The sequence below is a fragment of the Pinus tabuliformis genome, chromosome 6, assembly GCF_031772625.1.
Source record: "Pinus tabuliformis cultivar Carrire ecotype Pingquan chromosome 6, CPIR1, whole genome shotgun sequence".
NCBI lineage: Eukaryota > Viridiplantae > Streptophyta > Pinopsida > Pinales > Pinaceae > Pinus > Pinus tabuliformis.
The window spans coordinates 1900661025-1900678686 of record NC_142292.1 but is presented as its reverse complement, the minus strand read 5'-3'; the positions used below and the strand labels follow the sequence as shown (position 1 = coordinate 1900678686).

The following is a 17662-nucleotide window of genomic DNA, read 5'->3' as shown; positions in this document are numbered from 1 at the left end:
AGACGCTTCCACAGACGCTTCGCTTCCCAGATTTTTGGAAAATGACGCTTCCGCGTCCCCGCTTCCAAAACACGTCCCCGCTTCGTGCAACATTGGTACATACCACACGTGGGAAAACTAGGGCAACTGTACAGTCATACACCTATACTTCAAGAAGAGTCTCGAGAAGGGTGTCTCCTTAAGTGAAGAACGTCTTGAAGGAAGCAAGAATAATATCTTATCAAGAAGTTAACATAGCCAAGGTCTATCCCTAGACAAAGCAGTGAAGAAAACGAAGAAGTGTTGGGGAGCAAAGTGTTGGAAGGAGGAAGTCCATGTGCCAGGAAACATAGTGCAGAAAAGAGGAAAGACTTGACTTGTGCTTGGAGGATATCCTAGTCAAGGGTATAGGGTTTGGTATTTATCAATAAGAAGCTTCAATAAGAGAAACTTACTAAAGGGTTTTCCTCTCAAGAGAAGAGAGGTTTTGGCCTTGGCAGAGAGCTAATATCGTGTGTTCTTGTTCCTATGTTTTTGGTAGTAGTTTGATGAAGTACACACACATGCATTAATAATAATAAGAAGAATATTAAGCTAACAAGAAAAGTAAAATGACTCCACAAATTGTTATCAAGTCAAAGAAGAATCACACTACACCTAATTGCCCTAGATTCTTCAACAAAATTCCGCCTGGAACTCCTGTGCTAAACAACACTGTGGTTCATGTGCTCAACAACTACAAGATAATTCAAGTTCTTAAGATAGATAGACAAAATATAATCAACAAATGAGTCCATCCTCCTTTTATAATTTCTCCCCATGCTTCTAGACTCCTTTTTAATATTATTTTACTGGTGGAGGGTATTTTCCACTTAGTGGCTTTTGCCGCCGTTTTAATAAAATCATATTTTCTGCCTTCTTCCCATAAAATATTATTTTGCTGCACTTTTCTAATAAAAATAAGATTTGTCCCCTTTTTATCAAAATTGGGCAAAACCCCTTAGCAATTTTTGCACTCACAAAATTTGGAATATTACAAAAGTGCTCAACATAGAAGGTCGACTTTGGACGTAAACCATCTTGAGGGTTTATCCAAGTGACTTGTACATGTTTCGTATAGATATCCTCACAGATGATTGTATTTAGCTCTTGTTTGGATGGTAAGAGGTGGTTAGGTGCACACACGGAGTATCTAAATGAAGGATGCTGTCCAACGTAATGCCAACTGAAGCAAGGAGATTTGAAACTATGATGTACCGACATCGAGACTAAGCCGTAGGATTAGCTGCTGCAATCAACTCTAAAGTATGATGACTATATTCCAGTGTTGATAATATCGCCGAAATATCGGCGATATTCGGAAATATCGCGATATTTTCGGTGAGCCGAAATATCGCCGACAAAATATCGCGATATTTTCGGCGATATTTCATATCGCGATATTTCCGAAATATCGCCGATATTTCCGAAAATATCGCGCAATGATCGAAAATATCGCCCAGTGACTGTAAAATTTTTCCGCATGGCCTATAAAAATCAGATTTTGGTTTTTTTTCATATCATTTTCATTTTTTGTTGCTGGAGAAGGAAGGGGAGAGCTATGTGGTTTCTGCCAAGGAGGGTTTGAGCGTTCTAGGCCCTAGTATTGATATGGTATTCATGGTAATGTTAAATTCTTAAAGTAAAAGTGACATTCTCCTTAATCTTCATTTTCATCCTTTTACTTAAATTTTTAACATTACCATGAAATGACTCAGGATGTTTGAGAGTGGTTCCGGCCTCATTGGATTTCATATGGAGAAAGTAGAATTTTAGATTTCATTCAAAATGCAGCAGACTTGTCAATTTTTTAGGATTTCAGGATTGGGAGATTGTAATGTTTCCAGGTGACACCACTTGCCCAGGCTACCCCTGCCACCAGTAGAGGACGTGATCTACCTCCTATAGCTCCTACTTCTAGTTCTTCAGCTTCTAGAGCATAACAAACTCCACTGCCAACTCCACCAGCACCAACATCTACATCTAGAGGGAAAGGGAAAGCTGTGGCATTTTCTCACAAGAGGGGCAGAGGAAATCAATAGGATTAGACTTTAGTTATTTTCTTATGTGCTTGTAAGTTGTACATGAACAATGAACATTGAATATTCAAGAATCAAGACCAAGCATATCACATTCTAATTTCTAAATAGTAAATTTTGATTCTATTTATTTTTTAAAGTGAACTATGAACTTTGAGAAGTAATTATATTTTAATTTGATTAGATAGGTTGCAACCTGCAATTTAATATGGATAAAAAACTATATTTCGGTCTATATATATATATATAAAATGTGTCCCCCGTGTCTTGTTTCCAGGTCGTTGTGTTTCGTATTGAATACTCGTATTTACATGTCCTCCGTGTCTCGTGTCCTCGTGTCATGTGACTTAGCTTAGACAATATTGATGTATTGTCTCCGTGGAGGGTGGAGTCTGAGGAGCCCCTCTTGGAGGAGTCACCTTCATGGTTAGAGCCAGTGGCAGATGATCCATTAGAGCAAGGGCAGCAAGAGGAGGACTCGGAGTCAGAGGAGCAGGAGGAGGAGGAGGACATTACGGGAGCATCGGCATCAACACCATCTGCTATAGATATAGGAGAGCATAGCCCCATACCTAGCACTCATTATTTGACATTAGGTGCAGAGGCAAGGTCAGGGCCTCCTACTACTAGGGGCAAGCCTGGCAAACAACCCATCATGTTTTCCCGTAAAAGGGGGAGAAGGCAGTGATTTCAGATAGATAGTTGCTATTTTTATTTGTTATGCTACATATAACTCATGATGATGAGATACTTTTATATATGTGATGTTATTTTGTATTGGTTCTCCACATTTGAGTCCTTGAGTGGACAATTATTAGGGATCAGTAGGATTTGTTATCGCCTTTGATGTATCATTTCTATTTGACATCATATATATTAGTGTTTTCTTCATATTTATGTGCCAATGTGTTTATTTCATGTTGTTATTGCTTTATATGTTAAAAATCTGAAAAATCTGAATATATTATGCATTTTTTATGCTTGCCGATATTTGCCGATATTTTCGCCGATATTGCCGATAAGATATTTTCTGGACCCTCGCCGATATTTTCCCGATACCGATATTATCAACACTGCTATATTCCTTCTTTCAAAATCAATACCATCTAGATCACTTTTCAAGGTTTGCATAGACATTTTAAATCTAATATTTTTGTTCTTTACAACACGATGTGTTACTAGTCATTTGCACTTTATGTAGTCCTTGATACTTTATTTTAGTTGTTGAGTGTGAGTTAATTGGGAATTATACTAAAATAAGCCCATTAGTGGTGATAGGAACCTTGTTACTTGGGAGCTGCTAAATTAAACTCACAAGTGGCAATAGGAACCTTGCTTTCTGGTGAAATGCTAAAGACATTGTATGCATGCAAACTTACCTTTTTCACATGCAAAAAGCCATGAAGGTAAACTGGGAGGAAATTATAATAGGCCCAACCTTGGAGAAAAGCTTGACGTTTGAATAGTTTGTTGAAGATAGTGTTGAGAGACCTTTTTGGCTAATTGTATTGCCTGTACTACTCTTCAAATTTTCTTAGGTTGACTTCAATTTTCCACCAAATTTCTGGGATGGGGGAGTGCAGAAGGAGGAGCATGTGGAAGCACCCCCAAATTTTAGGGAAGCTGAGGGGGGTTGGGTGGACATTGGGCTCCCTAGCATAGGGGACCTCATCTCTAAAAGTATAAACATAAAAATACAAATAACAAAATCCCAATAATAACAATTCATCCTATGCAAATTCATCATCGTGCAATGTAGGTACTAAATAGTAAACAATGAAATAGTATTCAATTCAAATTTGTCAATGATATAAACGTGATTCAGATCTAGATTCTGTAATGAATACATTGATTCATAAACCATAAATGAAACACAAATAGTAAAATATTGAAAGATTAATTTAAATTCATCATTCTAAAAAGTAAAATCTAATTAATGCTAAGAAAAGTAGGAGATACTAAATTCTTAAATAGTAAATTGAAATTACTCAAATTCAAAATAGTAAAGAGTGAAGAGTCAAAGACTTGGTTTGAGCTCATCAGTGTCAAGCATCAAGATGCAAAAGTTAAAACTGAAAACTAACAATCGACAGTGTACATTGAAATTAAAATGAGCATCTAGGAGTGAAAGTGAAGGTAAATAAAAGTGAAAGTGAGTTAGGTTTTTAGCATAGTGTTGTTTTTCTTTTATTTATTTTTAATTATAATTATTGCTTTTTATTTTTTCATTGTCTTAGCCTTTATAGGCAAAATTTTGGGAGATATTCCCAAAATCAGCCTATTTCTGGGAGAGATGCATAGAAGCACCTTTTTCTGGGGGGGTGCCAAAAAGTCCACCTTTCATGGGGCTATACGTAGAAGCACCCCCTTTATGGGATGGCCTCCCAGAAGACCCCCTTTTGGGGGAACTCATCCATCACACTGGGGAAATGTTTCCCCCTGTGTTTCCCCATGTTTCCTAAAAGGAGGATGTGGGGAAATGTTTCCCCAGGCTCCCACCTGTGCTAGTAGTGTTGGAAACATTGGGGACGTGTCCCCATGGGACAGTGGTTTGTTTCCAACTTTCCATATGTTCTCAAGAAAGATCTCTGTCTATGTGCTACTGCAGCAGTTTGTTTTATTAATCTTGTTCTATTTGACAGTTTTTGCAACTAGTGTATTTTTTGTTTTGCTTTATTATCTACTGTTTTTGAATTCCATTGTTGCCAGCATTGTGTTTCAAATGCTCTAAATTGTTGTTGATGCAATATTATAAGTCTTAACCCATGTTCTCTGTAGACAACCACATGCCATTGCATGTTGTTGCAACTTGCATTTTACTACTAGTTTCTTTTGAGAGTTTTCTAGCTTTAGTAGGAGCATAGAATTTGGTTCTCTACATTTTCACTTGTGATCAACTTAGGATTATAGTATTGATTTACTCACATCTAACCCATGTTTCCTCCACCCCATCATGGATAGGAAAGCATGTTCGCTTCCCATGGGTTAAAACCAACGGTGCCTGTCTGGCTCTAGTGTCAACATAAAGATCATTTTTCTTGTCCTTTCTATATATATTTCTTTATTATCAGTTTTGAAAATTCAGTTGTGTTGTTTTGAGAAATTAATGTAATATTAAACAACTTTAACCATAATGTTCCATCATCCATGTATCAAATACTAATATAGTTATCTCATGCAGAATAAAATTGGAGCGGACATAATCATGGCCCTTGATGATGTTGTGAAAACCACTATAACTGGACCCAGAGTTGAGGAGGCAATGTATCGTACACTTCGATGGATTGATCGATGCATAGCTGGTAACTTGCATATTAGAATAATACTTGTGAGATGGATGTGAATAGATTTATTTTGTTAGGTGACTAAGCGTTGATGGATATGTTTTGGATTTCAATAGATTAATGGAAATATAGTATATACCATTCATTAAGTGCTATTTTCTGCAATATTCTAGTTACTTTTTAAAATATATTTTAGATCTCAAGTTATGCCTTTAGTGTATGTTTTTCTGTGTGAATCCTTTAGTTCTCTTTTTTACTTTTATCATTTCTTTATGATATTCAATTATGTTCACGTACTTCTACATTAAAAGATATGATGTGTATTATAAACATAATAAAATAATAAATGATATGTTAATTAGTTAATGAAAGAATGTGTCTTAATCAAAAAGACACATCCATTAGTATGAAAGGCACCCCATCTAGGTATTTAGAAAGGGGGTCCCCTTTGCAATATCATCACCCTATTAATCATTTTATCAATCAATTCATTTATTCATCTACAAAATAATTCTGTCTTCAAGAATAAACATGAATGTTTATTACATTGGTATCAGAGCCAATAAACTTTGGTCTCACCACTAGCTGTTGCCATACTGCATCCATGCAATTTCTGTATCGTTCTTGCTTTCTGTGCTATAGAAATTCACAAAGTGCAGTCTACTACTATTGTAACTGCTATACAATTCCATGTTGCTGTTGTTCGTTGTCACACTGCTGTACATCTCTACATAGTCACACCTCTGTCGTACACCCTTGCACCGTCACCTCCATACACCCTTGCATCATCACTGTTGTACATCTCCATGCCGTACTACATTGCCATCGTATTGTCCCAAGGTCTTGACCTGTGTTAAATAGACACCACCTATTTTTCTGTGTCACCCTCTTCTGTCATATTTCACCGCCATACCCCAACCCTACTTGCCTGTTGCACTTGCCCCCTGTCCCCACCTGTCTATTAATTGACCAGGTGCCACTTATTGTATGGTGACAACCATATGGGGTACGATTGACTTAGTTATTATTTTTATTAGTTAACAATCAGTTCAATAAATAATAAATAATTAATAAACAATAATAAAAATTAATACCAAATTATTAGTGATGAAGGGAAAACTTAATTAGACATGACCATTCAAACCTTCGTGACCAGTCAATGCCTATTTTGGTGCACCATCACGAAGGCATGTAATGATCATCATTTTTATTCAATAAAAAAATAAAGTTTATACATTTATATATATAAATATTTTGCATACTCGAGTTTATTTTCAATAGTGGTATCAGAGCACTCAATCCTCGATCACTCTATTGCTGCACAGGCCGTTCGTACGTCACTGCATTGACGTTTGAGGTGCTGTTCCGCGCCTCACTATTTTGTTGTTGACCTGTTACACTCCCGTTCTCCGCAACCTTAACGTCTTCGCCCCCCTTGTCGGTCCCTTGCATCGTGCCCTCGTTGCATCCTTCTGTCACACATCCTCTTGCCAGCTGTTTTCTTCTGGACTTTGGCCCTCATAATTATCTGTGTGGTCACAGTCCTATCCACCGCCTTACCTCAAGGCTCAAATGTCATTCCTGCCAATAATCCGGTGTTCCCTGCTATCCTCGCCATCTTTCTTACCTCAGTCCAAATGTCACGCTGCGTCCAACATTCAGTCCACCTTGCCCAACAAACCACCCTGACCATGACATTCGTACGGTCATCACCCTTGTCCCTTGCCATTAATTTAATTAAGTTAATAAGTAGTTTAATTTAAGTTATATAATATATAGTTAGAAGTTATATATATATATATATAGTTTATTAATTAAGCTATATAAATTAATTATATAGTTTAATTAATAATATAATTTAATTATATAATTATATATAATAAAATGTTTCTTATTATTAGCTATTATATATATAATTAAATAATTAAATTATTAATTATTAATTAAAAAAGGTGGGTTCAGCCAAGAGAAAAACCAGATCTAAGGTAGGGAATAATGATGAAGCTGACGTAAATAAATACTGAGAAGAACTCGATAGTGTATGTGTTAAATTTTGAACATGCTCTTTGCTTAGGACAGTTACACAGAGATCCATATTAGCCCATTCAATTTTCCATTTCTTATCATATTTCTTGTAACTGAAGAAAGAACATAAGCAATAAAAGCGGAAGACTAGCCAAGACAAAAGAACAAAAGTATATGGCTCAAGCCAGGGAAAAACCCCAAGATGGGGAACCGGAAAACCCTTTAGCAATTCTTCTTATTATAAATGTCAAATGTTCAGCATACAGAGAGAGTACAATAAAATTGACTTGCCAATAGAATGTCTAACAATATTGCCTTTAGGTCCAGACAATCTGAAATTCTGGTGCAACATAGGTTGGAGACATCTTCTCTGAAATACTGAATACTGGTTAGGGCAAAACACAATCTGCTCAAGGCACCTTGTTCACACCAAGCAGACCTTAGATTTGACTGCGACCTCCCTTCATATAGTCCCTCCATCAACACACAGGCCTTTAATAATTTTCTAGGCTTCAAGAATGAACCATACTACTCACTGTTTAAGTATGACAGACAATGACCTCCTTACACGGTCTCCTAAACTGAGGATCAAGGCTTGAGGTGTGGATGAAGGTGGCCCTATCAAGTGCGGCTTGTTTCTAGAAGGGATCATCCATGAGAATCATGTTCAGCATAATATAAATCAGCCCTTAAACAGTGTGAAATCCTCTGCTCTAAATTCAGATCTGTAATGGAGGATAAAAGCCCTAGATCAAGTTATAAAATAGCCCAAATAGCCTCAGTCACTAGCCTGTGGAATATGGCCCATGAAGGAGACTTTTGATGATGCTATCCTTGCCCTTATCATCTTCGTTGGAGTCTGCCTTCTTCTGCGACTATTTCAGAAAGAAGAATGAGATATGATGATACCAAATATGGATGGAGGACTCTTCTGTTTATAGTATTTGATGGGTGTCAAGAGACGTAACTATTGGTTATGATGAGTCGACATAAGGTGAGGCCGACCTTAATATTTTACATGTGATGGAATATAAATTAAAAAACTTACTTCTCCTTATCCAAATTTGACGATCTTTAGGTTGATTTTGTTCCTCTCAAAGAGAGGAATTTAATGCAGTAATTATGTTCATCAACTGAGTTGTCCAAAGTGGAATTTGGCTCTAGTTGTCAATTTTAACAGTATGCCATCGTCTCGACAACGTTGAAAAGAAGCAAATAGAGTTAGGAGAAGGATAGAAGGAGATAATTGAAACCTAGAAGTAATTAGCGGCAGATATCAGTAAAATAAACAATATTGAAAAAATGTTGCCAGGAATGCAGAGCCATCAAAGCAGAGATTTTGATTATTGTTGGCGAGCCTTCTTAAAATTGAGAGAGGTAGACAAACATGAAGCAACTCATAGACTTAAGGAACAAGAAGAAAGAATGGAATAGCTAGTAGGAGGGGTGAACTCATATTTTGTAAATCCCTTAAATTCTCAAGAGCTAATACAAAGTCCCAAATCTCAAAATAGCGAAGATCCCCCAAATAATGAGATTCCGCAAATACACTTCATAGATAGTCAATACCATACAAAAATTCCAGGGAAGGACAATCAACCAATTAAAAATGAGCTACCCAAGTATGATGGTAAAGACAATAAGGGAGTTGTTGTTTGGGTCAATAAAATAGAAGCCATTGTCGAATCAAGCCCACAACGACTTGCCACATGACTTTTAGAAGAGTTTTCTTTGAATAATTCACTGGCAATGTTGATGGAGCAATCTACTTTGCAGATAAGTCAAAACTCAAGGCATTAGGGCTTGGCAACATCAGGCTCAAACTCCCTGGTATTCCAGACTTTCTTCTACATGATGTTTACTACCTCCCAGATTTGAGGAGAAACTTGTTGTTCTTGGTTCACATCTGCCACCAATGACACTCCATTCCCATATTTGGTGGCAAGGTTGAGGTTAGAAAAACATTAGACGACTCACTTGTCATGACTTGGATAGAAGAAGAAAGACTCCTAAAGCTGCAAGGAACCTCTGCTTATGCACAAAACTTTTCATACAGTTCTCACTATGATGAAGGTACACTTCCATCTAGTGTATTATGGCATGCTAGATTTGGACATTTGAACTATGACAACCTTCGTTTGTTGAAGACAAGTGGTGTTATTGGTGTGCCAACCATGTTGAAAAATGTGTAAGTAGGTTCGGTCTTCATAATATGAAATGCATTGTTGTAATTTATAAAATGAAAAGAAATTATTATTAATGAAGCATGGGTTTCATGCTCAAGTTCTTTTATTTTATAGGTCAAGCACCCATTGAGTGATTCTAGGGTTTGTCCTAGGTTTAAGAGTCATTGTCATATATTGAAGACCCTATGGGCACATTGTATCTTGAAAAGAAAAATTTGAAGACCCTATGGGCCACGCAGAGGTAGCTGGGAACTGCGCAAAGCCTTAGAGAGGTTAGCGTTGCTGACGTGGAGGGCCAGAGGGTTGACATAGGGCCTCCTAAGGCTGACGCAGACCCATCCGGGGTGACGCAAGGCCAGCGCTGGGCAGAGAGGGGCTGACGCTGGGGTTGCTGGGGTAGATTGGTGTTGAGTAGTTGCGAGAAGGATTATCCGGGGTTTCAGGCAGGTGATTTGTCAGAAACTGAGAGGTATTACTACCAAGGAAATTCTCTGTTGGGTAGGCCAGTTTCGGCACCCAGATTGTACTCTGATATTGCTTAATAAGAAAACCCTCAAATAGCTGTACCAGTTTTCCCACATTGGGTTTTTCCGGGGACATTAATCCAAAAATAGTGGTGTCATATGGTGTGTTTGTTTTTGTTTCTTTTAGTTGCTGATCTATAATATGTTGAGCATGCACTAGTGTTTATTTTCAGTATTTACATTGTAAATAACTTGTTAAGGAAAATAACAAGTAGGTAGGAATAAATCAGATAAAGTGCATGGAGGGTTTGTAGCTAAGTAAAATTAGAAACTTCAACATGGTATCAGAGCGTGATTGCAGATCACAGGAGGACTAAGGACATTAGCCGAGTGGAGCAATAGCAGCAAAAAACAGCTGTCCCTAGATGACGAAAGTCGTTTCTAGCAGATCAACGACAACGGAAGGGTGATGCAGTGCCTGTGTCATCAAGGGTGAGATGAGAACAGGTAGCGCAGAAGCTAAGGAGGCAAAGGGAGCCTCACGCAGTAGCTGGGAAGGCTGACGCAGTTGGCTGAGGAGGCTGAATTGCTGGTGCTGGGATTGCGCAGAGCCTAGGAGCTCTCACCTTCAGGTTGCTGGGGTTTAGAAGGCTGTGGGAATATCGCAGAGTGGAGCTGGTGAGGTACTGTAGTCAGAACAGTACTTGACAGAGCAAGGCCAAAGGAGTTTCTACAAAGGGTTTCTAGCCGAGGAACCCGGATCAGTGGTGCGGTTGCACAAGACGATCAGAGTAGGGAGCATCTTGACAATGGCAGAAGGATTTCCAGGAGGGAAATTAGGACTTAAAGGGAGTCCAGAAGAGAACTTCCAGACGGGAAGTAGAGACTCAGAGGAGTCGAACAGAGAACTTCCATGAGGGAAGTAGAGGAGCATCATGGCACTAGACGGAGTAAGAGACCAGGATAGATTAAATGAAGCGTCGAACTTCGCAGTCTGGGAGGCCAGAACCTTATCCGTACTTGACAGGAATCATGTCAAGAACTTCACCTTGAAGGTAATAACTATCCTAGTCGACCCCAATGATAATGACAAGTACGAGGAGGCAATGGCGAGGGCCAAGAGCATCATCCTTGATAGGGTCAAGGATCATGTAGTGCCACATATTGCCCAGAAGGAAATGGCATATGAGATGTGGGAGGCTCTCAAGAAATTGTACCAGCATACTTCTGTGCAGAGAAGAATGCTACTTGAGAATCAGTTGAGATCGTAACAGACGAAGAAGGGAGAACCGATTGACACCTTCCTTGGAGGAGTAAATGAGATCTGAGATCAGTTGAATGCTATAGAAGCCACGCCGGATCAGGAGTTGATGGTGAGGACAACCCTGAATGTTGTCTCAGAAGACTGGGAGGTATTTGTCCAGAGTATACTGGGCAGAGGGATTCTCCCACCTTGGGAAAAGATGTGGGTGGCTCTTCACCAGGAAGAGATTAGACGGTAGTCGAAGACGGGTAGTAGCAGCAAGGGGATCAAACTCAAGCAGGAGGAGGAAGATGTTGGCCTAACATCTGAGGGAAAGCAGGAAAAGCGGAAGAAGAAGGATATCTCCAAGATCAAGTGTTTCCACTGTGGGGAGCTGGGTCATTATGCGACCCAGTGTCCAAAGAAGAAGAGTAAGGGAGAGTATTCCGAGACTAAGGTAGTGTCAGCCTAGCGTCACCCCAACTCGCCCTGCGTCAGCCTCTGGAGGCACTCTATCAGCCTATAGAGCCTCTGTGTCACCCACGCTAGCTCTCTCTGGCACTGCGCATCTCTTGGCTACCTTTGTGTGGGCCCTGACTGTCTCTGCGTGGCGTCTAGCTAGCTTTGCATCCGTCCCTCCTGGCTTCTACGTTGATGCTCTCGGTACCCTCTTTGCCTCTCTGCTTTTGTATTCACTGCCCCTCAACTGCAACTTCGATCACTCCTTCGATTTCCTCAGCAAGCCTTGCCCCAGAAAATCGAATTCTTGATCAACTCGGTGTGTTTTCCAAGTGACCCTCAAGCCTCCTCTTATACTTTTCTCGTTGACAATTCAACAACCGAGATTAAGTCCCAAATCAATGGCTAAGATTAACTCTGGCTTGATCCATGACTTTTGGACCCTTCTAACATAGTTTTATATTAATTCACATTAATATTTTATTTTCCCTAAGTTTAGACTTAGGGACTCCATTAAAAATATTAATTATTTTAATATCTCCTAAACTGTTTAGAATCTGTACAAACCATTTCTGGGTATTGGAGATCTCATGTTCTTTATCCTCTCCACCAATTTTCGTTGTTAGAGCACATCCGATGCTACCCCAAATCAATAGATATTGTGTCTAATTGTTAGGTTGTTCCACAACCATGGCGTGGGCAACTTAATTGGGACCCAAGTCCTTCAGAGGAGCATATTGACACCCACATGTGAGGCATTGAGAGCCATGAGTCTACGAGTTGCAACAAAGCATCACACAACCATGGGTAGCTCCAACGTCCACAATGTTCCAGCACTTTGCCATACATTCATGTGTTTTATGGGATGGTGCACCTGGAGCCAACATGCCCCCAACTGGCTTAACACTTCTTGAAGGGTTAACAGCTGATCCAGGGCCCAGAGGAGGATGTTCTTGTTGCCACACCATCTAGCAAGGGTCCTACGAGGGGTCCCTAAGGGACAACTACTAGACCAAATGACAAGAATGGGACAAAGATCCACTATCACCTCAGTGAATGTCCCCTTCTCTTTACGGACTTTCAGTGATGGGAGGAGTCCTGGTATAAGGCAAATCACTTGGAGGATAGGATCAATTGCAAGGTATGATGTGATTTCCAAAGCCCATTGAAAGGAGAGGCTCAAATAATGGCTCAACTTCTTCAAAGAGAAGCTTATGGCTCTCGAAGAAAGGATTATGAGGAGACCTAAACCTAGGAGGAAGGTTATTCAATCACAAGGGACACTCCTAGACCAAAGGCTTCCTAAGGAGACAAGATCTTTCTTAAGGCTTTGTAAGATAATGACCATATAAAGGTTTGGGACTATTACCCACCACACGTGGGTAGTGTATATAAGAGAACTTTTTTCTCCTCGATGGTCCTTAGCCGACAACTAGCAACCCCTTGTAGCCACCAGATAGCTAAATGTGTCATTGTCTTTACCACCTGAGCTAGCCATGTGGTCCCTTCACCACTTGTCTTGATTGTATGTTTGAAGGTGGGCCTCTCGACCCCAAAGGTATGGCTTTTCATTGGTATGGTTAAGTAATTTTCCTTACCTCTCATGGGCACTTTTGGGCATGGATTGGTGAGGGGATTCGGTGGAAAGAGTGGGCTAGGTTTGTACTCTTGTTTCCACTGCCTGATTTCGTGATTGGCATTGTGTCCTAGTCTCGTGGGATCTCCTTGCTAGCCATTAGCTTTAGGGTTGGCACTATATGGGAAATCCCAATTTTGGTTACGTGGTCTCGCTTCTCGACACCATATACATCACTTCCATTCATTTTAGCCCCATTCATCTCTTTTCTCGTCTGGGTCCACATAGGGTTAGCGTCCCCCTCCCCTTGTGCAAACCTTCAATTGGGCTTGGAACGATGCCCAGAGGTTGATGTAGCTAAAAAGCAAAGTAAACACATAATTTAGCCACTCTCAATAGGAAATGTATCACAAAATGAAAGATATGGCCGAGACATACAAATTTAGCACGTAGGAAAAATCCAAACATGAGCTCTACCCCTTACCCATGGCCATCACCTTGGTTCCTATGGGCCTCGATGAGCCCTTTCCATCATTAAGGAACCCATGATTGTCCCAAACCCTGGTGGGCGATGAATTGCCCCACCTTAAGGTGGGATTCACTGCTATATACCACACAACATGCTCTCATCCCTTGGAGCCCCAAGCAGTGATGAAGACAAATCAATCAAAGGAAAAAGGCATATGAAGAAGAGTGGAAAACCAAAGGTTGGGGTAAGTCATGTACCACGATTTTCTCCCTCCTACACTCATATACCCAGGCGTGGGCCTCCGTTTATCATAGCTACCCTTGTACCATAACATGTGGTCTGGATGATTCCCCCGATCCTCAATCTGTTCCATCACTTTATCATTTGCTACCTACCACTTGAGGGATGTACCATGGACATGTTACCCCCTTTAAATGATGAAACCATCTAATAAGATCCTTGGTTAACCCCCTTATTGAGCTTGGAGACACTTGTACATGCTAGAACCCACTATGGAAGGGCATGCCACCATGAAGTGCCCCATTGATTCAATGACTTATAAGCTCTTTTACTTGATTATTTTAATGATTTGTTGTATTGGAGGGCAAGGGAACACATTGGATCTTATGTAGGGTTGCAGGTGGGTCTCCATTTGGGGCTTGGTCTCCCTATACGAGGTCCTAACCCTCTAGAGGGCCACATTGACACTTGTAGGGCGAGCATTGAGAGCCATGGGCCTCCACGATAGTTGAGAGTACTTCATGGATCCCTAGTACCACTCATTGATTGCTCGTGTTCCACCTTTTGGATGAGGATGATGCACCTAGTTCAACATGCCCAGCCAACTCCACACTTACACCATACATTTGGAAAATGTTTCGGGGTCTAGAGGATGTCTCCCACTGCAAAGGGAGGAGTTACATCATCATCCTAGCCCTTACAGATGGTCTACAGGCATTTTCGATCCACTTGGAGACCCATGACGATGTCCTTGTGTCCTCACACCCATGTGGGAGCACCACAAGTTCTTGCTTTGAAAACAAGGGGCCAACCCCTTGTCTACTATGTTGGGAGTCCATTTTCACATCATGGCACCCCTTGGATGAATTTTGATGTTTGGATATCTCTATTGTGTCTTGGAGCTTCATTATTGGTATAATTTGATGATTGGCTATACCCTTTTGTACATGTAAGTGTTCTTTTCATGCTTATTCTTGTTATTTACTTTGTCACATGAATGTTGTTGGGATTTTCGCTATACAAGTCCGAAATTTACTTCTTTTCAATACGAATTAGTAGAAATTGTGATATTTTATATTGTTGCATCATGTCATGGGCGATGTATGAATGGGTGAATGTTCCTAGAGATAATTTGTGATAAATACATCTCGATATGTCATCAATTATTGCAAATCGAAGTATAAATTCCTTGAAGCAACTGCTCTCATTCCCTAATGCCATGCGAAGTTGTCTCAAGTCCTCCTTGACTAGGTGAACTCTTTCCAAACCATAAATTCTCCTTGACTCCATCTCTCCCAAAGTACAAGGCGCTAATCCTCCATAGGTGATCACTTTCAAAGCTTATTTCTCTCACCTTTCCCTCTTTTCTAGGCTTAGCCTCCATAGGTCACCTAGGGCATCACTTTTCTCATGATTTAGCCATGAAAAGAATTCAATCTCTTGCTCACAATTGCGCTGGTGTGTCCTCTAGAGGCCCTCCAAATTTCACAAAATTCCGATGGTGGGATCTCTAGATATTGCAAGCCCTAGCCCAGAGATCATCTCTTGCCCTAGATTTCCCTTGGCTAGTGACCTCATTTGGATCATTTCACTCTATTTCAAGAAGATTTGTTCATTGATCCTCTTCTCTTCCACAATTAGGTCAAGGCCCTCCTTGGTTGATCAATTCCATACCCTTGACCTAGTTTTGGGTTTGCATGGCCTCGTGTGGCCCCATAACCAATTAATGCCAATTTCAAAAAGATCACATAAAAGCGAAGTCTCCATAAAGATATCTAGGTCTAGGAACCATCTTGACAAAGCATACTCTCAAAGCCTAGTCCTAAGGATCTTCTTGGCCCTTCCTAGAGAGCCCATCACCTTGGTTCCAAAGCAAGCAAACCATATAATTAAGTCTCTCTTGTGAATAGGCCTTGGGAATCACCTTTCATCATTTCATTGACATCTATTATCATGATTCCTCTCATACCAGGTCTCCTCCCATCAGTGAACGGCCATAAAGAGCAGGGAGCCTTAGTTGAGGTGACAGTGGGCTATTGCTCCATTGTTTCCGTTGACCTAATAGTTGCTCCATAGGATCCCTTGCTGGTTTGAGCAGTAACGTTTTTGCGCTGTTGCAGGGGATCCGAAATGTGTGTCTTATTTCTCTTATGACATCATTGACAATCATCTTGGCAACTCCATTGGAAGAACAAAGCCCTAGTTCTTCATTGAACTTCATAGTTAATGCTTGTAGGCTGAAGCAAGCATCTATCAAGGCATTTTAATTCACCATGGCGACTTCATTTTGATCCTAATATGTGAAAACATGAAAAATGGATTATGGTCAAAGAGAAATTCTCCTTGGCTCTCCATTTGCACAACTCAATGATCAAGATCTTCAAGAACTACAGAAGAATGTGGGCAAATATGCTGGGTTTTATGAAGATTTATTAGAGAGCATGGATAAGGAATTCATGCTTAGGATTCATGGGTCAACACAAAAACAACTCTACGTAATGATGTGTACCTATGAGAAGGATCCTAGTGGTCTCTTTGACTTTGATGGCTTGTTTTTTATATTCTCACTAACCTCATCAATGACAAATATTATAATCAGTCACAAAGCCCCACACAATGTAATCAGTTGGATGATCAAGGTGGCATTGAAGAAAGTTCAAGTGTGAAGGACCATCATGAAAATGAGGGATGCTCGGAAAAATGGGATCCATCTAAAGAAGATTGTGATAGCCATAATGCCATAGAGGGCCTTCGGGATGCAAATTTAAGAATTGACAATGTGCATGGCATGAGTGAGATTCCCATTGAAGTCCATGAGGATCAACACAATTAAGTGGAGTTTTTCATTCATGAAAGGATATTTGAAGATATGAATATTTTAGCTCCTTGTGAAGATGACATTTCTGATTTCTTATGCATTAATGAGGGAAAATGGGATATGGGCAACCATCATTTTGAAAGTGACCCTATTTATGATACTGACACAGAAAATGAGGTTGAAATTGACTCTCCTTTTCTCCAAGACATCACTCCTAATGATATGACAACCCACACCATTGAAGAGGAGGATCATTGTTTTCCCATGCATGAAGAAGGTTCATTGGAAATTGCAGCCCCCATTTATGACATTGTTAATTTTAGGTATGTTCTATGCTAGAGCAATTTATTTCAATTTTCACAGTTAGCTCAATATATTTTCCAGATTAGCAATTTCATCAACATTAAAGTAAATTGTAGATAGAACATAAATATAAATCGCAGAAGACAAGCCAAGACAAGAGGACACAAGATGTGGCACTAGCCAGGGACAAACCCAAATGTGGGGAAACCCTTGATCAATTCTTCTTATATGTTCTTCAATAGTTCAGCACAGAGAGAGAGAGAGAGATAGTATGTTTACAACAGAGGTTAACACTTTGACTTATCTAGATAAGAGCATAGATCATCTCTAAGAAGATGATACATGGGATCAGTTGAAGACACGTTGCTTCAACTAATTCTCCAAGGTGACTCCTTCACCTATTGTTGTGCTGCATTTCATCATCATGCTGCACCTCACCGCGCTGCACCATGTTGCACCCATCATCACTATGCTGCATCTCATCACGCTTCATTAATCATGACTGTACCGATCACTGTACTGCATTATGTGCCATTGC

At 40.0% G+C, this 17662-nt stretch overlaps 1 protein-coding gene across 6 annotated transcripts in view; it reads left to right on the top strand.

Annotated features, from left to right (window-relative positions):
* LOC149266788 (uncharacterized) overlaps positions 1-17662 on the top strand; it is a 507359-nt gene that overhangs the window by 304968 nt on the left and 184729 nt on the right. For all 6 annotated transcript variants that reach the window (XM_089430902.1, XM_089430881.1, XM_089430890.1 and 3 more), the window contains one exon: positions 5239-5359. In XM_089430902.1, the coding sequence (XP_089287028.1) occupies positions 5239-5359 (121 nt within the window). The remainder of the gene's footprint in view (positions 1-5238; positions 5360-17662) is intronic.